The 26,251-nt window shown below is 36.3% G+C and overlaps 3 protein-coding genes across 3 annotated transcripts; all 3 read right to left on the reverse strand.

The window, feature by feature from the left end:
- LOC121458614 (olfactory receptor 8I2-like) lies at window positions 1-933 on the reverse strand. Its single transcript, XM_041667927.1, has one exon. It carries the CDS (start codon window positions 931-933, stop codon window positions 1-3), a length of 933 nt encoding a protein of 310 aa, XP_041523861.1.
- Window positions 934-9,057: 8,124 nt separating this feature from the next.
- LOC121458723 (olfactory receptor 1052-like) lies at window positions 9,058-9,996 on the reverse strand. Its single transcript, XM_041668031.1, has one exon. It carries the CDS (start codon window positions 9,994-9,996, stop codon window positions 9,058-9,060), a length of 939 nt encoding a protein of 312 aa, XP_041523965.1.
- Window positions 9,997-22,212: 12,216 nt separating this feature from the next.
- LOC121459056 (olfactory receptor 1052-like) lies at window positions 22,213-23,151 on the reverse strand. Its single transcript, XM_041668567.1, has one exon. It carries the CDS (start codon window positions 23,149-23,151, stop codon window positions 22,213-22,215), a length of 939 nt encoding a protein of 312 aa, XP_041524501.1.
- Window positions 23,152-26,251: the final 3,100 nt, after the last annotated feature.

The following is a 26,251-nucleotide window of genomic DNA, read 5'->3' on the forward strand; positions in this document are numbered from 1 at the left end:
TCATAGAAAAAGTTTCCTGTGGATGACTCTCAAGAGAGCATTTTTCACATCTTTGTTCCTCAAACTGTAGATCAGTGGATTTCGCATTGGAATTACAATAGTGTAGAATACAGAAGCCACCTGTGCCTGGGTGAGTGATGATGTGTTATCAGGTTGCAAATAGGTGAAAATCAAGGAGCCATAGAAGACAGTGACCCCTGTGAGGTGGGAGGCACAGGTAGAAAAGGCCTTCCACCTGCCAGCGGCTGACTGGATCCTCAGGATGGCTGAGATGATGATGAGGTACGTGGAAGCGATGATGAAGAGAGAACTGAGGAGTGTGAAGCCAGCTAAAACAAAGATCACCATTTCTGTGCTGAAGGCATCTACACAGGACAGGGCTAAAAGAGCTGTGGTGTCACAGAAGAAATGATTGATGTAGGAATCACAGAACGGCAAACTGCTTATCACACAGATGGAGATCAGGGAATTTGTGAATCCAATCACATATGGTATCAGCCCCAGCCAGTTACACACCTTCTGGGACATGATCACAGAATATAGCAAGGGACTGCAGATTGCTACATAGCGATCATAGGCCATGGAACCCAGAAGGAAACACTCACTGCACACCAAACCAACAAAGAAGTACATTTGAACAAAGCAGCCTACAAAGGAAATTGATTTCTGTGTGGATTGGAAATCGAATAGTGACTTTGGTGTTACCGTGGAGGAGTAAAATATGTCAATGAATGCTAAATTGCTGAGGAAAAAGTACATAGGCGTGTGAAGCTGAGAGTCAATCCTTATTAACAGGATTAGCCCAATATTGCCCAAGACAGTGAAGAGATAGATGAAGAAGAAAATTAAGAACAGACTGACTTGCAATTCTGGATGATCTGAAAATCCACTGAATATGAAGAGTGTCACTTCTGTGAAATTATTCTCTGCCATTTTTGACAACTTAACTATTGATTTACCTTGAATAAACAATAGGAAAATTTAAAGAAACATTCAAGACAGAAGGTCCTAGGATCAGTGTTATCTTCGCCTCCAGCATTGAGATCAAAATGAAAAGGTAGTAAATGTTGAAAGATGTTATGGTTTTGGTTATTTTTAATATATTTTAATTCATTATTTATGTGTGTATGTGCATGTATCTAACTAAATTAAGGTATCTGTAAAGTCCAGAAGGAAATGTCGGAAATGTGTGAATTGAAGAGCAGTCTAATATGGGTGACATTCACCAGTCTCCTCTGAAGGAGCAGAAGGTGCTCTTACCCTCTGAGCTCCATCTCTAGCCTTTGACTTATTTTAAAGCAAATGGAAAATGCTAATGGATATCCAAATGAAGGTTTATGTAGAGGTTTGAATGTTTTACTGCCTCATACCCATAATAGTTACAAGATACTCCTGTTAAATTTACTGTTTTCTATCAAACTCTATCACTGGGACAAAATTTTACCCCTAGCAATTTATTTATTGGAATCGATCACTAAATAGATTTATTTATTACAGTCTTAGCCTACTTTTAAAAATAAACTGTAATTCATGTACTTAATTATAATTTAACTTTTGGTTAATAAATTTTTAACGTTTAACTTACAACTTATGGACAAGATGAGCACACCTGATATTGTCTCAGACTCAGTACATTTCGGATAGCTTTCATGATGGAAAACTATAAACACCCAGTCCACATTTCATTTTCATAAAAAATTTGTTCATGCTTCTCTATTTTCTGTCATTATTTTTCCTGTTGATGATTTCAGAAGTGGCAGACTAGAATGTATAACATAGTTCCAATTCTTTCACCCAAGAATGTTGAGAGCGTAACTATATCCAGTTTACATTTACACATGACATCATGAAGTAACAAGTTCTTTGTTCGTGAGTAGTTCCCAAAACAGTGATGAAAAATCTGAAAAAAAAAATTTAAACCAAAACATTGTAAGATGATCTCATGCAAGCAGGAGAAGCTTCTTTTTCAATTCACTGACAAATAAATAAGTAAAAGTGAAAGTCGCTTACCCAGTTAATGCCGATTTGTTTTTATATTTAACACAGCATGCCAAAGGGTCTTGATTCCTATTGCACCTACCTAATCATTTAATAATGCGCCTCCTTATCACAGTGTTCCTATGTATTTATTTGCTTATTTAGTATGAAGTTTTACAATGGCAGCATGTTTCTTGTCTGTCACTAAAATAACTTTCTTATATCTACTGAAACATGCAAATTTGTACAAGGAAAAAGCAATCCAGTGTGAGAAGAATAGGCATAATATAGCTATATCTACAGATATACTTGCCCAAGAATCTCATGGAAAAATTATGAAGCTTACATACACTTGCCCAAGAAATCTATTTCTCTTTCTGTACCCGTTCATTTACTTTTATATCCATTACTTTTACCTCCTTGGCTGTCTGCGTTCCAGGACTCATCAATGCAGTTCTTTGGGTCTGTGATTACTGGTCTTCGTGTGATTATTTCACACGAAGTTATTTTCATCAATTGTAAGCCCTTACACATGCCATGATATTTATAACTGCTAGTGCCTTTGATAATATAATATTTCTAATTGTTCTATTTATTTACCTTTCCCTGATGAAGAAGAAAAAAAAGCTAAATTAACTGTCATTTACTTTATATGACTTCCAGCAAATTAAAAGTTCTTAGTTTCCCTTAAACCTTTATTCATATTCCAAATGTTTTATTGGCAGCATATTTCTAAAAAAGGTTGTAAAAGGGCAGCAATCTGTGCTTCTGCTATGGAGACTTCTTATATACGGACCTTTTCAGATGCTTAAGCTCACATAATAAAGGAGCTTTCAATTTGCCACATTTGATCTCCTGAGGCTTATGTTTTAATTGCACTCTAAGGTCTGAACCTAAATCGAAGAAAATATGTTCAGTGGAGACATTATTACAACACTAGATTTTGGTGTCACTCATCTGTGGCATTTAAAAGTCAGGACTGAGCGACACTGAAATGTCACAACTCTATGCTTTTTTTTCTTTACAGTATGTTAATTATACTCAGAAATTAACCATTTTGTTAACATAAACATTTTTATATGGAAACTAAGCTGATAAAGATTATTTAATTATTTAGAAAACATGAATATGGACTTGTTTCGATTGGTATGCATTAACTTTGGGAGTATGTCTTATCCTCTCTGATCCATGTTGTGTATGATTGTCCTATGACAACATAGACAAATACCTTGCTTTTTAATGAAAATTACATTTGATGATATATCATAGATGAAGATTTAGCACAATGTTGTGACTAACACAGATATTTAATGACTATTCACTTCAATCCTTAATCTGATTTGTTTGTGAAATATTTTATACACACATGTATAAATATTTATACAGTTTTCTCCAAGTATGATATTTACTATCAGGAGAATCACAGTTTCTGTCAATTATAAAAGAAAGCAATGCAAAGATTTAATAATAATTTACTTTTCAGCTATATAACCAAACATAGTATTCTAAGACTCGAACCTATGACTTTCTACTGCATATCGCTATGAGTGAGTGGGGAAGTTTTTAATCATACTGGTATTGCTCCAAATAGTTTCCTTAAAACCACAAATGCATTATCACATACAGAATGCCACATTGCACAGGACTCAAAGCTTAATTCTTAATTTTCTTACTAAAGAATATATCCTCATATCTTTGCATAGTATTAATATCCCAATATTTAAAAACTGTTACAAGTATTCCTTTCATGAATTGGCTACTTAAACATTTTTTTAAAAATTATTATTCTCTCCTATAATACATCCCAACCACAGTTTCTTCTTCCTCCATTCCTATAACCTATAATGTTTTGAAAACTATATACTCATGCATGTAGGAATACATACATACATGTAACAAAATTTTAAAAATTATGAATTTGAAACAGAGCAAGGTGGAGTCTAAGGGAGAGTTTTGACGGAGGGGATGTATCAAGGTTTATTTTAGAGATAAGCCCATTAAACCTCTTAGGGTTCAGAAAGATTCACTATGGCAGGTGAAAACTGGCTGAGGAACGGGATCTGAGGGGTAGAACGAACTGACTGATTCGAGCACATCCTAGGTGTTTCTGTATTCCTTGGGAGAAAAAGGGAATGAAAGGAAGAAGTGAAGAAATAGAGGCCTTTCTCAAAAAAACTCTCAGTTTATAAAGGCATACAGACAAGTTAGCAATTCCACAGGAGGAAACATTCATATCAAGCATGCATTTGCACAGACATAGAAAACCAGTGGATCTGACAAGGAGTCACCTTATATCCCAGGGTGGGTGTGACTGTGAAGCTTCCCAATGGCTGGGAGCACAGCCTTCGTATCCATGGTGACCTATAGGCTTGGTGTATTAGTGTCCGATTGGTTGAGTGAAAGGGGATCTCTTTGGGGGATTTTTCTTTTGACTCCAGCAGAGTGCCCAAGTGACAATTTTTCTCTCTGATGCTAATTTTAGTGACTCAGGTTTTTTCCTGTATAAACAGTTAATTTCCTGGGTTATGATCTTATGTTAACTGAAACCAAGGTGAAGGGTATATACAGAATATTAGTAATTTGTTAAGTTAAAACAGAAGACCAGTAGATTACACCTTCCTGAGTTTGATATTAGAGCAAATATACTCCCTCCTGTTTGGGGCTTCTTCCTTATCAGTGAGTACTGTCAATAAAGAAAGTTGTGGAAAACTAGTTTTATGTGGATTTGGTCTCTGAGAACAAAGGTTTGACTGCTCAAGTGCTTTCATGCCAGGGCTTCACTGTGTGGAAAAGGTACTCTGTTGCCCACATAAAAAGTCAGGTTTATAAACTGCTCGGATACTATAGAAGGAAGAAATGCCATGACTTCACAATATTTCTACAGAATTGACAATGACTTATCCAAAAAAAACGGCGTTCCCACAGTTCTGCAAAACATGTTTCTCCATATGAAGTGTCCAAACTCCCGTGGATTAGTTCAATAGATCTGTCAACTGTTCATTTACTGAATAATACTTGTGCAGTAAATACTTGTGGGCTCACCACATAAATGGAAGGGAGAATAAAGTAATTATGTTATAATTTAAACAACAAAAGAAACAATTTAAAAGAAGATGAGAAGTTATTCCATATCACTGATTTCTTCAATAAAGAAATACTAAATACCTTTTATATGATGGAGATTTTCTTATAAATACAGGGACAATAGAGTTGAACAAGATAAAGTAATTTTATCACAATAATAAGTATCCAGAAATGGAGATAGAGGTGGAAAACCTTGCACCTCCTCTACTGTTCAAGGAACATCAGATAAAATAGAATGAAAAGACAAGGGTAGGAAGACAGAGAAGAGTACTACAGATTACTTTCTACCGGACATGACATAGTGCAGCAATCATGCACACGGAGAAGAAGCGGCAATCTCTGCAAAAATAGCACAAAATAGTTAGACAAGAAGAAATTTGGGAGAAGTTGAGAACAGTTGTAGGATTTTGCAATAGAGTTAGGAATAGTGGTAGCCAATAAGTGAAAGTAATTAGGGAATTCATAAGATTACAATGAAGTCTATGCCTACATTAAACTGTTAAAGGTAAAAGGGGGGAATCTATTGTTTACTAAATATTGAAATTTCTATTGTTCTAAATGAGTGATGGCATAAAAATATAAAATACGTGCTATTTATTAATGTTAAGTGGAAGAAGGCTTATTTATATGCATAAAACATTGTGTCTTTGATTTTCATCTGTCAGACTTCTGGAATGTTTGACCTGTGGTCTGTGCTCACATCCTTTGACTTGAGTTGTTTCATCTGTAAAATTGTCTAGCCATGAGGAGCTCTAATAAAGAAATATAAATACAGGTTACTTCTGCAATCAGTTCTTCTCAATTATGAATTTTTATATTATTTTATTCTCCTCTTCAACTCTGTTCTTGAAGAAAAGTGACAATCCTATTTTAAAATAGCCAGTGCTGGAAAATGGAGTCAAACAATTATAGAGAATATCAGATGTTTCAGAACATCATTTAAGAATGAAATGTAGATACCATTGACAGGAAATTACTGAAGAGAGGATTTCTAAGATTCTTCAAGGGGGAAAAAAAACTTGTTTGACTGTTCTTAGCTATATTAAAGGCCGAGTTTGTAAAAACAGGAATGGTGCTAATCCATTCTTTGTGGCATCTTCACTTAATGAAGGAGAGAAACTACCATGAGACCTTTCCATGCGAGGTTTTATTGTTGTTAGAGAACAAGAAGCACAAGCTCAAGTCTTGAATAAAACAAACACATTATTAGGTTCAATGTGTTGTGACTGATAGTGAGGTCTTTAATCCATTTGGACTTGAGTTTTGTGCATGGTGATAGATATGGGTCTATTTTCATTCTTCTACAGGTTGACATCCAGTTACGCCAGCACCATTTGTTGAAGATGCTTTCTTTCTTCCATTGTATACTTTTGGCTCCTTTATCAAAAATGAGGTGTTCATTGGTTTGTGGGTTAAAATTTGGGTCTTCTATATTATTCCCTTGGTCGACTTCTAAGTTTTTATGCCAGTACCACACTGTTTTCATCACTGTAGCTCTGTAATAGAGTTTGAAGTCAGGGATGGCAATGACTCCAGACAATCCTTTATTGTATAGGATTGTTTTGGCTATCCTGGGTTTTTTGTTTTTCCATATAAAGTTGATTATTGTCCTCTCCAGATCTGTGAAGAATTTTGATGGGATCTTGATGGGGATTGCATTTAATCTATAAATTGCTTTTGGTAGAATTGCCATTTTTACTATGTTGAAGTACCCTACAACAGATGGGCACAGGAGATCGCTTCCTATGTGTAACACCAATAGCACAGACATTAAGGGCAACATTGAATAAATGGGACCTACTAAAACTGAGAAGCTTCTGTAAAGCAAAGGACACTGTCACCAAGACAAAAAGGCAACCTACTGACTGGGAGAAGATCTTCACCAAACCAGCAACAGACAAAGGTCTGATCTCCAAAATATATAGAGAACTCAGGAAACTAGACTTTAAAATGCTAATTAACCCTATTAAAAAATGGGGCACTGAACTGAACAGAGAATTCTCAGCAGAGGAAGCTCAAATGGCCAAAAGACACTTAAGGTCATGTTCAACCTCCTTAGCGATCAGGGAACTGCAAATCAAAACAACTTTGAGATATCATCTTACACCTGTCAGAATCGCTAAAATCAAAAACACCAATGATAGCCTTTGCTGGAGAGGCTGTGGAGGAAGGGGTACCCTCATCCATTGCTGGTGGGAATGCAATCTTGTGCAACCACTTTGGAAATCAGTGTTTCGGTTTCTCAGGAAATTAGGGATCAACCTACCCCTGGACCCAGCAATACCACTCCTGGGAATATACCTAAGAGATGCCCTATCATATGACAAGAGCATTTGTTCAACTATGTTCATAGCAGTATTATTTGTAATAGCCAGAACCTGGAAACAACCTAGATGCCCTTCAATGGAAGAATGGATGAAGAAAGTGTGGAATATCTACACATTAGAGTACTGGGCTGCGGTAAAAAACAATGACTTCTCAAATTTTGCATGCAAATGGATGGAAATAGAAAACACTATTCTGGGTGAGGTAACCCAGACCCAAAAAGATGAATATGGGATGTACTCACTCATAATTGGTTTCTAGCCATAAATAAGGGTCATGAGGAAAGGGAGAAGGGGAGGATGGGGGGAACTTGGGGGAAAAGGAGGATTGGGATAAAGGAAGGTTGGATATGGGAGCACGGAAGCACAATTCTTAGTTAAGGGAGCCACCTTAGGGTTGGCAAGAGACTTGAACATAGAGTGGCTCCCAGATGCCCAAGCCGAGGTCCCCAGTTAGTTCCTTGGGCAGCTGAGGATAGGGAACCTGAAATGACCCTAGCCTATAGCAATACTGACGAATATCTTGCATATCATCATAGAACCTTCAGCTGGTGATGGATTGAGATAGAGACAGAAACCCACACTGGAGCACTGGACTGAGCTCCCAATGTCCCAATGAGGAGCAGAAGGAGGGAGAACATGAGCAAAGAAGTCGGGACCACGAGGGGTGCACCCACCCACTGAGACAGTGGAGCTGATCTACTGGGAGCTCACCAAGGCCAACTGGACTGTGACTGAAAAAGCATGAGTTGAAACTGGACTCTCTGAGCATGGTGAACAATGAGGGCTGATGAGAAGCCAAGGACAATGGCATGGGGTTTTGATCCTACTTCATTTGCTGGCTTTGTGGGAGCCTAGCCAGATTGGATGTTCACCTTCCTAGATATGGACAGAGGGGGGAGGACCTAGGACTTACCACAAGGGCAGGGAACCCTGATTGCTCTTTGGACTGGAGAGGAGGGGGAGAGGAGTGGGGGGGAGGGGGAGAAGAGTGGGAGGAGTGGGAGGGAAATGGGAGGCTGGGAGGAGGTGGAAACGTGTTTTTTTTTCTTTTCTCAATAAAAAACAAACATACAAACAAACACATTAGAATCATCCAATCGGCTTCTAGAGATGTGCTAAATGTCATTTTTTTTCACATACAAATTCCCTCTTCTGTCTTCCATTCCACCATTAAACTAGGTATACAGATTTGTGTATAGCTGTGGACAAAGTGGATCTTTTATGAGTTTGAAATTAGTGCAGAAATACATCTTCGTCTATGTCCCATCAGTAACCGTAGTGCAGTTCTTGGAGTTACTCACATATGTCTCCAAAGAACTTACAATCACCAGGGACTGGGAAAAGCTGGGGAAGAAAGGATTCCTGTGTTATTAGGAAAGGGCGATCTGAAATCTTGTTATATTAAATGTATATAATAAACATGCATATGGCATGTGTGCCATGTACATATGTGATAAGAAAAACATGATGAGTATTTAGTTAATGCTAATAAAAGCATTAAATATCAAATTATTAAACATTAAAGGACTACCATGAATGCGTATGTGAAAAAAAAAAACTGCTTTCAAAATTACTGACTTGCCCCTACTTGAAACCCTGTGGGAACTTAACGACATCTTAGTCTATAGAACCAAGAAGTGTGTCTTAAACATCTGTCTGGAAATCCACATCACTGAGAAAACACTTTTCTTTTAATCATTCTTCTCATGGCTTCTTTGGCCTCTCTGTTTCTCATGCTATATATCAAGAGATTTAGTATTGGCAGCAAAAGTGTATAAAACACAGATATGATCTTTTCTATATCACGTGGGAAGCTTGAGCTGGTTCCCATGTAAGTGGATATTACTGTTCCGTAGAAGAGTGTTACTACGGTCAGGTGGGAGGCACATGTACATAAAGCCTTATAACTTCCCCTTGCAGAATGTATTTTCAGGACAGTAATAAGAATCCCTAAGTAGGAGCTAATTACTATCAAAAATGTAATTACAGATGTAGCCCCAGAAAGAACAATGAATAAAATCTCACTGTGGTGGGTATCAGAGCAGGAGAGCTGAAAGAGCAATGGAATATCACAGAAATAGTGGTCAATGGCATTGGGCCCACAGAAAGTTAGCTTGAGAAGGCTCCTCAAGTGGGTGAGTGAGTTGGCACAGCCTAGCAGGTAAGAGGCAGATACCAGAGAGATGCAAAACGTGGGGGTCATGAGACCTCTGTAGTGGAGCGGACTGCTGATGGCAAGATACCTATCATAGGCCATTGCAGCCAGGAGGAAGCATTCTGCAGTCAGAAACAGGTTGACAAAGGAATACTGTAGGAGGCAACCATGGTACGAAATCGTTTTTTGACCCAACAAGTAGTTTATCAGCATTTTGGGAAGAAAGACCGATGAATAGCAGAAATCCAAGAAAGCCAAATGGCTAAGGAAAAAGTACTTGGGGGAATGAAGCTGGGCAGTAGCTAAAATTATTAAGATAATCCACAAGTTGCCTGCAACAGTAATGACATAGAGAAAGAAGAACAGCACAGAGAGTAGAGTATTCAGTGCAGGATCGTCCGTTAGTCCTAGGAGGATAAATTCAGTCGTCACACTCAAATTTCTGTCAGCCATTGATATGATTCCTTTATGGGGGATCTGCAAAGAACCAGAGGAAAAAAATAGATGACCAGAGGGCACAGTTCATAATCATGAAATCATCCTATTCACATCTTTTAAGAATGTCAAAATATTCATCATCAGCTATAATAATTCAAATTACATTAAAATTAGCTGAGTATAAATTAGCTTTTAAAAACATTAAATTGACTCTCATCAAGGAATTGAAATTAGCATTACGTGTCATAAGAAGGAAGGGGTAGGGAAAGTGCAGTACTCTTTGGAAGACAGAGTAAGAATCAGGTCTTTAATTTTTTTTTTTTCCCGGTAGAGAGTTCAGTCGATGGGTAATGGGTAACAGAATATTCTAAATTTCCAGAATGAGAAAGATGAGCTTCACCTCCCAAGGGTTAATAACTACTGTGGATGAATAAAAAAGCAAGCAAACAAAAGTTTTATCAACATTAACCATGTAAGTTAGGACATCTAAAAACTGTTCTCTATCACGTAAGTTAAAAAGTAAAATACAATATGGGTGTATTAAATATAATGTGCATACATACATATTTCATAAATATAAGTAAGCATATACAATAACATCTAATTAATATAAAGTGACTAATAGCGGAAAATGAGACTGTTGCCTTTTCATTTATTATGAAAAAAAGATAATATCATAATGAGATGAATTTCCTTCAATTAACTGTGTTTCATCTTATACAATATTAGAGTTTGAGACAGTAAATAGCCCTTCTCAGACTTTTTGCAATGTTCATTCTTCAGTGTGGATTAGCCAAAGTCAGACATTTCTCACAATGTTTTGACTATTTTCTTTTGTCTTTTAATCCCTGAAGTCAAGGAGACAGATCTATTTTAGAAAGAATTTATATTCCTCTTATCCATTTGATGACCTATAGATCTTACTTTTAATTCACAAGAGTTACAAAAATGCACTAATTTGATTTCAAGATATAAAAATCAAATAAATAATGTCATTGGTTGATTTGTAACATATTTAATAACTGAGAAATTGGTGATTATAGGAGGCTTTTAATGTACAAGTGCTTAGAATATATAATATGCCGGGGCACAAGAGTTTTCAGTAAGAAAATTTAGAGAACATGTCACATAAATATGATAGAAAATGTCATTTTAACTGAACTTTCATAAATATGATTTTTCACAGTTGTGTGTAACTTAATTACCTGAAAGACATTTCCCTGACATTTCTGACAAGTTAAATGTAGGGGCTCAAATTCTCTCCAACTATTTAAAACAAGGCAAATATTGCAAATTAGCATTGACTTTCTATGCTTCACTGATGATTCTACAAATTAAATGATGGTTTGTTTTCTATCGGAGTACTCAGATTTTTGTAATGAAGTAGATCTACCTACAAAGTTATCTCAATTGGAAGTTGTTCATACAATCTAGAAACATCTGGAAAAATTGTCACACCTAACATAGGGTGCCAAAATATTTCTTACAGATATATGACTAATAAACACAGAAAATAAGGGAAAATAAAGACAAATTAAGTTTGTTCTGAGAAGCTTCACAATGGCATTTTGGATTAATCTATTTTAAAATAGCTATTGGTTTAATAATAGTTCTTAGCATTTTCCCTTAATGAGTTTTACTTTAAGAAAACTGAATTTATGATATTTCCTTTGTCTTATTAAATTCAGTGATTTTTAGCTGATATTTTAATTTATCTAATAGTAATATTTTGTCTAGATTGCTTTCTCTTTTGCTTAAAATAAGTTATTTTTCAGTAAATTTTTATGTGAGTCTAAAACTTATTTCGGCTAATGAAGGAAAAGTTTAGTTTATTGTTCCTTTACTCACTGTAACAAACATCATCTGTTTATAGGAATCCTTTAGGTTTTCAAAGATGTCTTCAACTACTTTCTCTTTTTAATTTGCAAAAAGTAAAGCTATACAGCATGAAACACAACTACCTGATGAAATGTAGAACATGCCTACCGTTTGGATGGGGAGTGACAATTGACTGTTGCATTTTCTTGACTCTGTTTCCTGAACTCATAATCAGAAGGACTAGAGTTGTGTGACCTTAAATAATGTTATTTTTATATGTTGGGGATATTGCTCATTGTGTAAACCTGTGTAGATACTAATAAAAGAAGCACTGTAATAAACAAGCAGGAAACTTACCTGGCGTGAAGAAACAGAATAGTGCTGTTTCTAAATTTCCTTACCATTGAGTTTATATTTGGCTTTTTCTCTTTGGAGGATAGAATCCCCAGAGCACTGCAAACACTGGGATTCGTTAAAAAAATGTTTTAGGTAGCCCTGAGGAAGTTAAGGACTTTGCTATGTTTCCAAAGAATGTAACAGTACAAAGAAAAGCAGTAAAAAATATTTTCTGTTTTGAAATTATAGTATATTCACCAATTTTATTTGTACATATTACATATATATATTCAATGTGAAAGCACAGAAGACGTGAATATTATTTAATTTGAAGTGTGTCTGTGTAGTTACGTTCCTCTGTCTATTTTCATATATTTGGTAATGTGTGATATTGGCAATATAGCTAATTAGGACACTAGATCAACATTTTTTACATTGGAATACTGATTAGACTGTATAATTGAATAATAGAATAAAAATATTTTAAAACTCATTGCAAGCTCAAATAATATTGTAAATATTATTAATTGAAAAATCATGTGCATAAATAAGTCACTAGCATAAGTCCTTCAAAACCCAAATAAATAAATAAAGCAACTGTTTCCAAAGTGTCAGTAAACTTAGAATAATATCTTCAATATTTATAATAATTTAAATACACCAATATAAGGTGAATAATATAATCAGTTTTGCTAAAATGATTATTTTTCTTTCAGGTAGGAGGTCAAAAAATATTTCTATTTACTAAATGCTTGTTATGCTATTGGCACTCCTGATAGGGTCTTTAATCAACATAATATCATTTCATAATATTGTTTATTTATGGATTTAAATTGCATTATTTCTTCCTTCTCTTTTCTTACTTCAAAAACTTTGTATATACCCTACCCTCCACTCCTTCAAATTCATGGCCTCTTTTCCCTCAGTGGTAATTGCTTGCATATGTAATTTTTTACATACATACATATTTGCAAATATAACCTGATGAGTTTATATAATTTTACCTGTATGTCTTCAAGGCTGATCATTTAGCACTGGACAACTGACTGATGTGCTCCTCCCTTGGAAACAGCATGTCTTGGAAGAGCACAACTCCCTCTCCAAGCTTTTTTCAATGTTTGTATCCCTTTGGATTTGAGACATCAATGGCATTTCTACAGCCAGTATGGCATTTCCATTATTATTATCCTTGTTCAGTTCATGTTTAAGCAGTCATGGTATGTTGTTGCAGGTCACTTGTTCGTTTCCCACTGCTCAGCCCAGAAATAAGCCTTTAGGTTTTACGTAGATGTACCTAGCACACTTTGGTGCACCAATTTGTTGTAAGGAAATTGCTTGCTTGTTCCTGGCTGGTCAGCTCCAAAATACCACACCAAAACTGTATTAATTAAGTAACTGCTTGGCCCATTAGCTCTGGATTCTTATTGGCTAACTCTTACACATTAATTTAACCTATTTCTATTAAACCATGAAGGAACCTCTATTCCTCTCTTTTTCCCTATTAGATCAAGTGCATCTTGATTTTCATCTTTACCATCCTCCCATAAAAAAATGACATCATATAATTTACATTACAGATGACCCCAAATTATTAGAGAGATTGTCTAAATTTTCATATAGAAATTATTAGGTATCAGATTTAACACATAAAATTTATAGAAATTAAGAGTAAGAATATATTTTTACTATACTTCAAAAATAAGTGTAAGTTCAAATATAAAAATATATTATTAAATTTAAAGACGTCAATGTTTAATTCAGGCAAAGGCATATTTGTTTTGATTTGGTTTTGAGAAACAATGTCTCCTGTAACCAAGATGACCTAGAATGTAGAATGCATCTAAAGCAAACCTTAAATGTTGACACAATCTACTTTTTTTTTTACCAAACACATCAGCATTTATTAACATATTTACAATAAAATTATGTGTCTATTCAGAGGTTGGAATTTGTAATAATCCTTCAATATTCACCCTAAATTCTGATTAAAAAATATTAACATTTTTCTGTTTATTTGGTGTTTGATTTCCTGGAAATTCCTAGTTTTCTGGTCTTCTCTTTTTTCCACGAAAGTTTCAATCACATTTCAGAACAGATTCTGATCTCCTAATAAGGTATTCCTTCTACTGGAATGCACTGTCCCAGGAGAGAGAGATGACTCGTCCTCCACATTATATTATATTATAATTAATTATATATATTATATATATTGGGCTATGCTATAGGAAATTAATTTAAAAGACAGGATGGACTTATGTTTAGCTATATGGATGATCCCTTGTAATAAACCCCAATAACCTGATGTAGGTTATATCCATCTTTCCTGGTTTTCTAAAAACAAACAAACAAAAAAATAAAGCAAAACAGATTATTTGTCCTTGCTGCTTAGCAGAAGAATAAACCTAAAACGACCTATTTCGATTTGTTTTAGTTCGCAGCCTTAATCCTTTGTAGCAAGAATTCTTAATATGGATTACTGGTTTATGTTTCTCCATACCCAGCAGGAATACAAAGATTGTGGCTGATATAAGTTTGTATAATTTTTTTTCCATTTTTTTTATTGAGAAAAAGAAAAAAATAAGTTTCCACCTCCTCCCAGCCTCCCATTTCCCTCCCCCTCCTCCCACCTTTCTCCCCCTCCTCCCACCTTTCTCCCCCTTCTCCCAACCTTCTCCCCCTCCCCCCACTCCTCTCCCCCTCCCTCTCCAGTCCAAAGAACAGTCAGGGTTCCCTGCCCTGTGGTAAGTCCTAGGTCCTCCCCTCTCCGTCCATTCCTAGGAAGGTGAACATCCAAACTGGCTAGGCTCCCACAAAGCCAGCACATTACTTAGGTTCAAAACCCTTGCCATTGTCCTTGGATTCTCATCAGCCCTCATTGTTCACCATGCTCAGAGAGTCCAGTTTTATCCCATGCTTTTTCAGTCACAGTCCAGCTGGCCTTGGTGAGCTCCCAATAGATCAGCTCCACTGTCTCAGTGGGTGGGTGCACCCCTCGTGGTCCCGACTTCTTTGCTCATGTTCTCCCTCCTTCTGCTCCTCATTGGGACCTTGGGAGCTCAGTCCATTGCTCCAATGTGGGTCTCTGTCTCTATCTCCATCCATCACCAGATGAAGGTTCTATGATGATATGCAAGATATTCGTCAGTATTGCTCTAGGCTAGGGTCATTTCAGGTTCCCTATCCTCAGCTGCCCAAGGAACTAACTGGGCACCTCGGCTTGGGCATCTGGGAGCCACTCTATGTTCAAGTCTCTTGCCAACTCTAAGGTGGCTCCCTTAACTAAAAATTGTGCTTCCGTGATCCCCTATCTAACCTTCCTTTATCCCAATCCTTTTTCCCCAAGTTCCCCCCATTCTCCCCTTCTCCCTTTACTCTCCCCATCTCCCATTACCCCCATCCCACCCCACCCCCAAGATGCCAATTTTCTCCCCGGCAATTTTGTCTACTTCCCATAGCCAAGAGGACAACTATATGTTTTTCCTTTGGTTCACCTTCTTACTTAGCTTCTTTAGGATCACCAATTGTAGACTCCATGACCCTTACTTATGGCTAGAAACCAATTATGAGTGAGTACATCCCATATTCATCTTTTTGGGTCTGGGTTACCTCACTCAGGATATTGTTTTCTATTTCCATCCATTTGCATGCAAAATTTGAGAAGTCATTGTTTTTTACCGCAGCCCAGTACTCTAATGTGTAGATATTCCACACTTTCTTCATTCATTCTTCCATGGAAGGGCATCTAGGTTGTTTCCAGGTTCTGGCTATTACAAATAATACTGCTATGAACATAGTTGAACAAATGCTCTTGTCATATGATAGGGCATCTCTTGGGTATGTTCCCAGGAGTGGTATTGCTGGGTCCAGGGGTAGGTTGATCCATAATTTCCTGAGAAACCGAAACACTGATTTCCAAAGTGGTTGCACAAGATTGCATTCCCACCAGCAATGGGTGAGGGTACCCCTTCCTCCACAGCCTCTCCAGCAAAGGCTATCATTGGTGTTTTTGATTTTAGCCATTCTGACAGGTATAAGATGATATCTCAAAGTTGTTTTGATTTGCATTTCCCTGATCGCTAAGGAGGTTGAGCATGACCTTAAGTGTCTTTTGGCCATTCGAACTTCCTCTGCTGAGCATTCTCTATTCAGTTCAGTGCCCCATTTTTTAATTGGGTTAATTAGCATTTTAAAGTCTAGTTTCCTGAGTTCTCTATATAATTTGGAGATCAGACCTTTGTCTGTTGCGGGGTTGGTGAAGATCTTCTCCCAGTCAGTAGGTTGCCTTTTTGTCTTGGTGACAGTGTCCTTTGCTTTACAGAAGCTTCTCAGTTTTAGTAGGTCCCATTTATTCAATGTTGCCCTTAATGTCTGTGCTGTTGGGGTTACACATAGGAAGCGATCTCCTGTGCCCATCTGCTGTAGGGTACTTCCCACTTTCTCTTCTATCAGGTTCAATGTGTTGTGACTGATAGTGAGGTCTTTAATCCATTTGGACTTGAGTTTTGTGCATGGTGATAGATATGGGTCTATTTTTATTCTTCTACAGTTTGACATCCAGTAATGCCAGCACCATTTGTTGAAGATGCTTTCTTTCTTCCATTGTATACTTTTGGCTCCTTTATCAAAAATGAAGTGTTCATAGGTTTGTGGGTCAAAATTCAGGTCTTCTATACGATTCCATTGGTCGACTTCTCTGTTTTTATGCCAGTACCACACTGTTTTCATCACTGTAGCTCTGTAATAGAGTTTGAAGTCAGGGATGGTAATGCCTCCAGACAATCCTTTATTGTATTGGATTGTTTTGGCTATCCTGGGTTTTTTGTTTTTCTATATAAAGTTGATTATTGTCCTCTCAAGTTCTGTGAATAATTTTGAAGGGACCTTGATGGGGATTGCATTGAATCTATAAATTGCCTTTGGTAGAATTGCCATTTTTACTATGTTGATCCTCCCAATCCAAGAGCATGGGAGGTCCTTCCATTTTCTGGTATACTCCTCAGTTTCTTTCTTCAATGCCTTAAAGTTCTTGTCAAATAGATCTTTCACTTCCTTGGTTAGAGTTACCCCAAGATATTTTATGCTGTTTGTGGCTATCGTGAAAGGTGAAGCTTCTCTGATTTCCCTCTCTGCTTCCATATCCTTTGTGTATAAGAGGGGGACTGATTTTTTGGAATTGATCTTGTATCCTGCCACATTACTCAAGGTGTTTTTCAGCTGTAAAATTTCTTTGGTGGAGTTTTGGGGGTCGCTTATGTACACTATCACATCATCTGCAAATAAAGAAAGTTTCACTTCTTCCTTTCCAATTTCAATCCCCTTGATCCCCTTATGTTGTCTTATTGCTATTGCTAGAACTTCAAGCACTATATTGAAGAGGTATGGCGAGAGTGGACAGCCTTGTCGTGTTCCTGAGTTTAGTGGGATGGCTTTAAGTTTCTCTCCATTTAATTTGATGTTAGCTGTCGGCTTGCTGTATATAGCTTTTATTATATTTAGGTATGACCCTTGTATCCCTTATCTCTCCAATACTTTTATCATAAAGGGATGTTGAATTTTGTCAAATGCTTTTTCAGCATCTAATGAGATGATCATATGGTTTTTTTCTTTCAGTTTATTTATATGATGGATTACATTGATAGATTTTTGTATGTTGAACCAGCCCTGCATCCCTGGGATGAAGCCTACTTGATCATAATGGATAATTTTTCTAATGTGTTCTTGGATACGGTTTGCCAGTATTTTGTTGAGGATTTTTGCATCGATGTTCATGAGTGAGATTGGTCTATAATTTTCTTTCTTGGTTGAGTCTTTGTGCGCTTTTGGTATCAGGGTAACTGTAGCTTCATAAAAGGAATTTGGCAATGCCTCTTCTGTTTCCATATTGTGAAATACATTAAGGAGTATAGGTATTAGTTCTTCTTGGAAGTTCTGGAAGAATTCCACATTGAAGCCATCTGGTCCTGGGCTTTTTTTGGTAGGGAGGTTTTTGGTAACCTCTTCTAATTCTTCACGACTAACAGGTCTATTTAGGTTGTTCACCTGGTCCTGGTTTAACTTTGGTATATGGTATTTATCTAAAAAAAGTGTCCATTTCCTTTACATTTTCCAGTTTTGTGGCATATAGACTTTTGTAGTAAGATCTAATGATTCTCTGAATTTCCTCTGTGTCTGTGGTTATGTCCCCCTTTTCATTTCTGATCTTATTAATTTTCAAATTGTCTCTCTGCGGTTTGATTAGTTTGGATAGGGGTTTATCAATCTTGTTGATTTTCTCCAGGAACCAGCTTTTTGTTTCATTGATTCCTTGTATTGTTTTCTGTGTTTCTATTTTGTTGATTTGAGCCCTCAGTTTGATTATTTCCAGTCTTCTACTCCTTTTAGGTGAGTCTGCTTCTTTTTTTTTCTAGAGCATTCAGGTAGGCTGTTAAGTCTCCAATGTGAGCTTTCTCTGTTTTCTTTAAGAGGGCACTTACTTAGTGCTATGAACTTTCCTCTTAGGACTGCTTTCATAGTGTCCCATAAATTCGAGTATGTTGTTTCTTTATTTTCATTGAATTCCAGGAAGACTTTAATTTCTTTCTTAATTTCTTCCTTAATCCAGGTATGGTTCAGTAGTTGACTGTTCAGTTTCCATGAATTTGTAGGCTTTCTGGGGGTAGGATTGTTGTTGAATTCTAACTTTAATCCATGGTGATCTGATAAGACACAGGTGGTTACTAATATTTTTTTGTAACTGTGGATGTTTGCTTTGTTACCGACTATGTGGTCGATTTTTGAGAAGGTTCCATGAGCTGCAGAGAAGAAGGTATATTCTTTCCTCTTTGGGTGGAATGTTCTATAGATGTGTGTTAAGTCCATTTGATTCATTACCTCCATTAATTCTCTTATTTCTCTGTTAGGTTTCTGTCTGATTGACCTGTCCATTGGTGAGAGAGGAGTGTTGAAGTCTCCTACTATTAGTGTGTGCGGTTTGATGGCTGCCTTGAGTTTTAGTAATGTTTCTTTTACGTACGTGGGTGCTTTTATATTAGGGGCATAGATGTTCAGGATTGAGACTTCATCCGGATGAACTGTTCCTGTTATGAGTATAAAATGCACCTCTCCATCTTTTCTGATTGATTTAAGTTTGAAGTCTACTTTGTTAGAGATTAGTATGGCCACACCTGCTTGGTTCTTAGGTCCATTTGCTTGATAAGAATTTTACCAGCCCTTTACTCTGGGTAGGTGCCTGTCTTTGTGGTTGAGGTGTGTTTCTTGTAAACAGCAGAATGTTGGATCCTGTTTTCATATCCAATCTCTTAGCCTGTGCCTTTTAATAGGTGAGTTGAGTCCATTGACATTAAGTGATATTAATGACCAGTGGTTGTTAACTCCGGTCGTTTTTTTAGTCGTAGAGTTTGTGTGTTTCCCTTCTTTGTTTTGTGTATGTGAAGGGTCTCTAGATGTCTGAGTTATTGTGGTCATTGTTGGACTCCTTGGTTAGTGATTTTCCTTCTATTACTTTCTGTAAGGCTGGATTTGTGGCTGCGTATTGTTTAAATTTGTTTTTATCCTGGAAAATTTTATTTTCTCCATTTATAGTGAATGAAAGCTTGGCTGGGTATAGTAATCTGGGCTTGCATCCATGGTCTCTCAGTTTCTGCAGTACATCTATCCAGGACCTTCTGGCTTTCATGGTTTCCATGGAGAAGTCAAGTGTAAGTCTGATAGGTTTACCTTTATAAGTAATTTGGCCTTTTTCCTTTGCAGCTCTTAATATTCTTTCCTTATTCTGTATGCTTTGTGTTTTGATAATTATATGGCGAGGGGATTTTTTTTTGATCCAGCCTATTTGGTGTTCTGTATGCTTCTTGAACCTTCATAGATATATCTTTCTTTAGGTTGGGAAAATTTTCTTCTATAATTTTATTAAATATATTTTCTGGACCATTGAGCTGCACTTCTTCTCCTTCTTCTACTCCTATTATTCTTAGGTTTGGTCTTTTTATTGTGTCCCATATTTCCTGAATATTTTGTTATGAGAGTTTGTTGGACTTGCTGTTTTCTATGATCAGTGTGTTTATTTTCTCTATGGTATCTTCAGAATCTGAGATTCTTTCTTCTAACTCTTGTATTCTGTTGGTTATGCTTGTTTCTGTAGACTCTGTTTGTTTACTTAAATATTCCTTGTCCAGCCGGCCCTCTGTTTGTGTTTTCTTCTTTGCCTCCATTTCAGTTTTCAAGTCTTGAACTGTTTCCATTATCTGTTTGATTGTTTTTCCTTGGTTTTCTAGGGTATCATTCACTGATTTATTCAATTCTTCAAATATTCTATTATATTTCTCATCCATTTCTATAAGGGCGTTTTTTACATGCTGTTTAAGGGCATCAATCACTTTCATGAAGTCAATCTTTTCTACTTCTTCTTGATTAAGGTGTTCATGTCCTCCCGTTGTGTGGTCGCTGGTTTCTGGTGGCTTCATGTTGCTTTTCAGCTTGTCGGGTGAATTCTTGCCTTGGCGTCTGCCCATCTCTTCTTCCAAATGCTCCCTTATGGATCTTCTTTTACCGGATCAGGTCTCCTTACCTACCCAACGCTGGCTCTCCCCAACGTTGGCTCTTCTGGCGCCGAGAGATCAGGTCTCCGTGCTGGTTGGGCAGGTCGCAAAGAAAGCACCTACCCTGCTTGGTGCAGGCAGGCCATAGAAACAAAGGGACTCCCGCCTGCTTGGGTGCCCCGAGGAATCGGACCCAGTGCCCAGACTGTCTGGGCTGGGTGATGTTATGTGCCGAAAGAGGGCAGTGGGGCCGAAGTGGGGAGGGTTCTTGATGGGAGCTGGGTGGGCTAGGACGAAAGAGGCGGTATGCAGGGAATGGAGGCCCTGCAGAGAGCCCAAGAAAGATAGGGAGCCAAGGAACCTCTGAGCTCCCCTTCCCAGGCTGGCGCCACGGGGCCAGAAACTCACCCCCGACACAATCTACTTTTACTTGCTGCTAATGACTCACATCCTTCATCATAAACTGCTTCCTGAATGTTTGGGAGATTTTTAACTTACTCACTTGCTTTCAGAAATCCTTCAACACAGAGGAATTTCAACACTGAGCTCTTCCTCTATGTCAAATTTCACATATGAAAGTGGGACCCAACCCCATGGATAGGAGATATTTATATCACTCCCACAGAGGCAAATGTGATCTGCAAACAAGTTCTTTTTCAAAACAATTCTAAATGAAATTTTCTATAAGATTTCATTCAAATATTTCCTTCCTACTTTTCGTAGATTTCCCCTAAATACCCAAACTCATGTTCTCTCTATCACATAATCCCCCAATCCAAAAAGTAGATAAAAAATCAAAAATAAAAGAAAACACAAAAACAAACAAACAGAACAATAAAAACATTGAGACAAAAATATACCCAAAGAAATAAAAATCTTATAAAATAATTATTTTGTGATTTGTGAAGAAGTATCCATCTCTGGAGTGTGGCTGAGATATTCAGTGACACTTTATTGGAGAATAATTATTTTCTCTTTGCCAGCATGGATTAATTACAAGTATTATCTTGAATGGAGGAGGAATATTCAAGGTATTTTAAGGATGCACATTTACTTTAAAGTACTATTGTAAATTTCCAAGGAAAAAAATTTAAAAAATTAAAGTGCCTAAATTCTTGTAAGACAACATTTTGGTATTGGACTGTTATTTATATTGCTCAAAAAATGAATAAGCTGAGATGTGTCTTAAATTTTATTTTTTTTTTCATTTATGGTATCCCTTCATGGTATCTATGAATATCTATATTTTACACACACACACATATATGTCAGAAATAACATATTTACATGAATTTCAGTTCATATGAAGGAATAAAAATATTGTCAATTATATCATATAAATATCCTAGGTCAGAGCCTAGGGTTTATGTTAAACAACAAAATACGACCCATGCATTTACAGTATATTATTTAGTGAGTTTTTAGCACTGTATAACAATGTTCAACTTAAAGCAATACTATAATTCAGTTATTTTAACTTTTATTGAATTTTTATAAACACTATTACTTAAATCAATATCTTCTGCATCCTTGTCTTAAATCAACAAGATAAAGGTTTCATCTCCATCACCCTTTTCACAGCATCCTTCACTTCCTTGTTCCTTAAACTGTAAATCAGTGGGTTCAACATGGGAATCACCAGGGTGTAAAATACAGACACTACCTTCTCTTGTTCTAAGGAGTACTGGGAGCTTGGCTGAATATAACTGAAGCTGATGGAACCATAGAACAAAGTCACAGCCGTCAGATGGGAAGCACAGGTGGAGAAGGCTTTGCGTCTGCCTGCTGCGGAGCGGATCCTCAGGATAGCAGCCACAATGAAGATGTAGGAGATCATCACAGTCAAGAAGGTTACCATTGCAATGACTCCAGAGAAGATCAAAAGCAACAATTCATTAATGGAGGTGTCGGAACAAGACAGCTTCAGCAGGGGAGGAAGGTCACAGAAGAAGTGACTGATGATATTTGGCCCACAGAAAGACAGTTTCATTAAGCCAATTGTATGTGTAAGTGAATTAATTAAACCTCCTGTGCATGAGCCCAAAACCAGCCCAACGCAAACCATTTTAGTCATGGAGACGGTATATAGTAATGGGTTCACAATGGCTACATAGCGGTCATAAGCCATTGCAGCCAGCAAAATTCCCTCTGTGGTAAGCAGTGATACAAATAAAAAATATTGCAGGATGCATGCAGAGAATGAGATGGTCTCTCTTTCAGCAAAGAAGTTCAGCAGCATTTTGGGGGCAAATACTGAAGAATACCATGCATCCACAAATGACAAACAGCTAAGAAAGTAATACATGGGCGTGTGGAGTTTAGGTGTTATGTAGATCAGAAAGAACATACCTACATTCCCTAACAAAGAGATGGCATAGATCAACAGGAACAATATGAAGAGGAACACCTTGAGTTCATCACGATCTGTCAATCCCAAAAGGATAAATTCAGTGACAAAAGTAAAGTTGACATCACCCATGAACTTGTGTGTCTTGGTACCTGTTAATGATGGACTCAGATAAATGGACCGTATCAGCAGAATATCAATATCTTAGGAATTCCAAACTAGACATTATCTGTAATATAGAATTCTCCCCTCTGGTACCCCTGCTTCTATAAACACTAAAGAATTTAATAAAAAGTTCATTTTTTGATGCTCTGTTTTGTTGATTTTTGGTACTATTGTCCATGATTAGATAAAGAAAATACTGGATTCTTAGGCAAATATATATTAAATTGCAATTCTTACATTTCACATAAAACTAAACAGAAGTCTTGCTAATGACAGTAAAAATCTTATTTATAAAGCATAAGAACTTATGCTGGAAATATAATCTTTGTTTCCATTTTCATATTCCTCTTTTATCATTTAATCAACATTAATAGCAGCAATGCAAAAATATATCAACATATAATCCATGTTAAAAACCTGAGATAATTTAGTCAGAATGAATCTCAGTGGTATAGCATTGCCTTCTGTGATTATGAACCAGCATATACAGTAGTGTAATACTGATAATTATGTTTACTTTATGCTTTCAAATTTGGTCTTAACTCTCCAAGTGAGTGTGAGTGTGTGTATATGTGTGTGTGCATATGTTAGCAGTTGTGTATGTGTGTATGTCTGTGTGTTGGCATGTGCATTGAACGCAAGGACTTGTGCATGATATTTAAGTCTTCTGCACATTGCCTGTGCCTGTTCGTTTTCTTTTTAACTGTGTCAATAAGCAGAGGCCAGGCACTCATCTCTTACACTTACTCTGTGACTCAGGACTCTGAGGTTTACTGGCTTCCATAGTCTATATAAAAATAGATGCCTTAAAAATATAACATATATTTAAAATATTAAGACAACTCTTTGCAAACTGTATTTTGCTTTCTTGGTGCAACCCAATCTTTAAAGTAGGCAATGTCTGTTAGTTCAGTGTTTCCCTTGAACTCAATTTTTTCTTTACATAAATGTTACAAATAAAAAAATATAAAACACATACTAACTGCTTATTATGAGAAATATTTTTGTTTTGTTTTACTTATACTATTGTGGTCTTGCTTTCTATCTGGAGAACCATGTACAATTTAGAGTTTAAATGAACATGCCTGTTTGACTTATTCTAAATCACATTCCAAACTATTGATCCCCAAGAAGAACATTGTGTAACTAACGTTTTTAAATGTCTTAAAATTCTACTCAATGCTGATTTTATTTACTATTATTTATTATTATTTATATTTTATCATATTATTTGTAACTTATTATTGTAATATTTATTATTAATTATTCTGCAGCATCCATGGCATAAGTGTCCTTTTTTAATACACTTGATTCCAGTTATTTCAAAACACAGTACCAGTTCAATTTATTTATATCTTCCTTTTCTTGCTTATTTTGGAAATGACAAAACTATAAAAAAGTGAAGGATGCAAAGATATCATTGTCACAGCTGGAGGCCAACCCATCTGATGTCATCAATACCTTCTGGAGCACAGGACATGACTCAGTGATTCAGTAAACTTCCCTGAATCTTAGTATTTCTGAAAACTAGACAACTGACAGCATTGTCTAAAGAGTAATATTGAACAATGATGTCATCATGTGTTCATTTGGGATTCTTTTCACTTATACTGTAATTAAAAGTTAGAAAAAGAACCACAGTTCATAGGTATTAAATAATTTAAAGAAGAAAATAATATCTTATCTATATTATTATATTTAAGTGATAAACATAAGAATCTATTTTTACATAAGTATCTATTTTAAACTATAATTCTTATTTTATGATGTAAGTGACCTAACACACATTTGACTTAATATATTTTTGAGTGCGTTTTTGTAAGTATTGAAGCATTGTAAATACTATTTGATGTTCATGTAGAATAAGAAATGTACTTAAAACAAAAAAGTAGATAAGTGAATTTCAACTAGTCTTCTTTCTGTAATTTGGTGACTCAATCAGAATAAAATCTTAACGTTGAGTTTAATCATTAAGACAGTAGTTAAATTATATGATAGTTTATTTAATAATTAAATAAATGGAATTAGTTTACAAGAAAAAGAAAAAAATATCCAACATCACAGCCCCTCTAAGGACCTAGTGGCCATCTTTGTACCATGTTTTCTCAAACATTCTTGCAAACAGAATTTAAAACACAACACTAAAGGTTCTTACTTTTAAAATGATGGGCAAATTCAGCAAATGACAAAAGTTGGAGGTAGCACTGGAGAAACTGAAGTCTATCCTTACATTTAGGAGACTCAAATTCACAGAAACATTGAAAAGAGAATATGAGTGAGGTTATTAAAATCATGACAGAAGACAAGTTGAGATAAGATGGTCTGTCTGTTATATATATGCCTTGGTTCAAATAAAACCTTCCCTGGAGTCAAACTCCGAAGGCTGTAATACACGTTTTACTAACAGTTTCTCTGTGTTTCTCCAGGGATTTAAGAGGCTCATAGGAACTTAATGGCTCCCCAAAGGCATTCCATTTCCTGAATATTTTAATGAAAAAAGTATAGTGAAAAAGTAGACCATATAATTTAGAAAAACATAGCAACAAAAACAACACATATCTTTTCTTAGTACTTGACCATGCTTTCTAGAACAAGTGACTTTGATTTAAGTCACAAACAAAAAACAAGCAAATGAAGAGAAATACCAGTGAATCCTATGTTGTGAAGAACAGAATGGGAAATAACAAAATCCATTTTTGTCTTAATGACATCAGATAACAGAAATCACATCAAGTAAAATCAATGCCACACCTTTAGTTGCTCAATGCTTTCTTCATCTATTGTGTATCAGCTTGTGCAGAAATTAACAGTCATTTACTTCACCTTATAACATGTCTGCATGGAAATTTGTAGGAGTGTTTTAAGCTGCTCTCTACACATATGTTTAAGTAAGAATTATTCTCAAATTTCAAAGCTACAGATAATTTCCTCTAAAGCGTATGCCTTGATTTTCTAAAATAAAAACTAGCCCTGTGAGGTTTCTCATGCCTATAATCCCCAAAGCAGGCATTAGGGATGTTGAGACAGAGAGATCCCCATTGTTCTCGAATACTTTAGGATACTACTT

The sequence above is a fragment of the Microtus oregoni genome, unplaced genomic scaffold (genome assembly GCF_018167655.1).
Source record: "Microtus oregoni isolate MIOR12 unplaced genomic scaffold, Mior012 000018F_ref0000195, whole genome shotgun sequence".
Classification (NCBI taxonomy): Eukaryota; Metazoa; Chordata; class Mammalia; order Rodentia; family Cricetidae; genus Microtus; species Microtus oregoni.

Coding starts and splice junctions, on each gene's coding strand:
- LOC121458614 (XM_041667927.1), bottom strand. CDS start 933: ATGGCAGAGAATAATTTCACAGAAGTGACACTCTTCATATTCAGTGGA.
- LOC121458723 (XM_041668031.1), bottom strand. CDS start 9,996: ATGGCTGACAGAAATTTGAGTGTGACGACTGAATTTATCCTCCTAGGA.
- LOC121459056 (XM_041668567.1), bottom strand. CDS start 23,151: ATGGGTGATGTCAACTTTACTTTTGTCACTGAATTTATCCTTTTGGGA.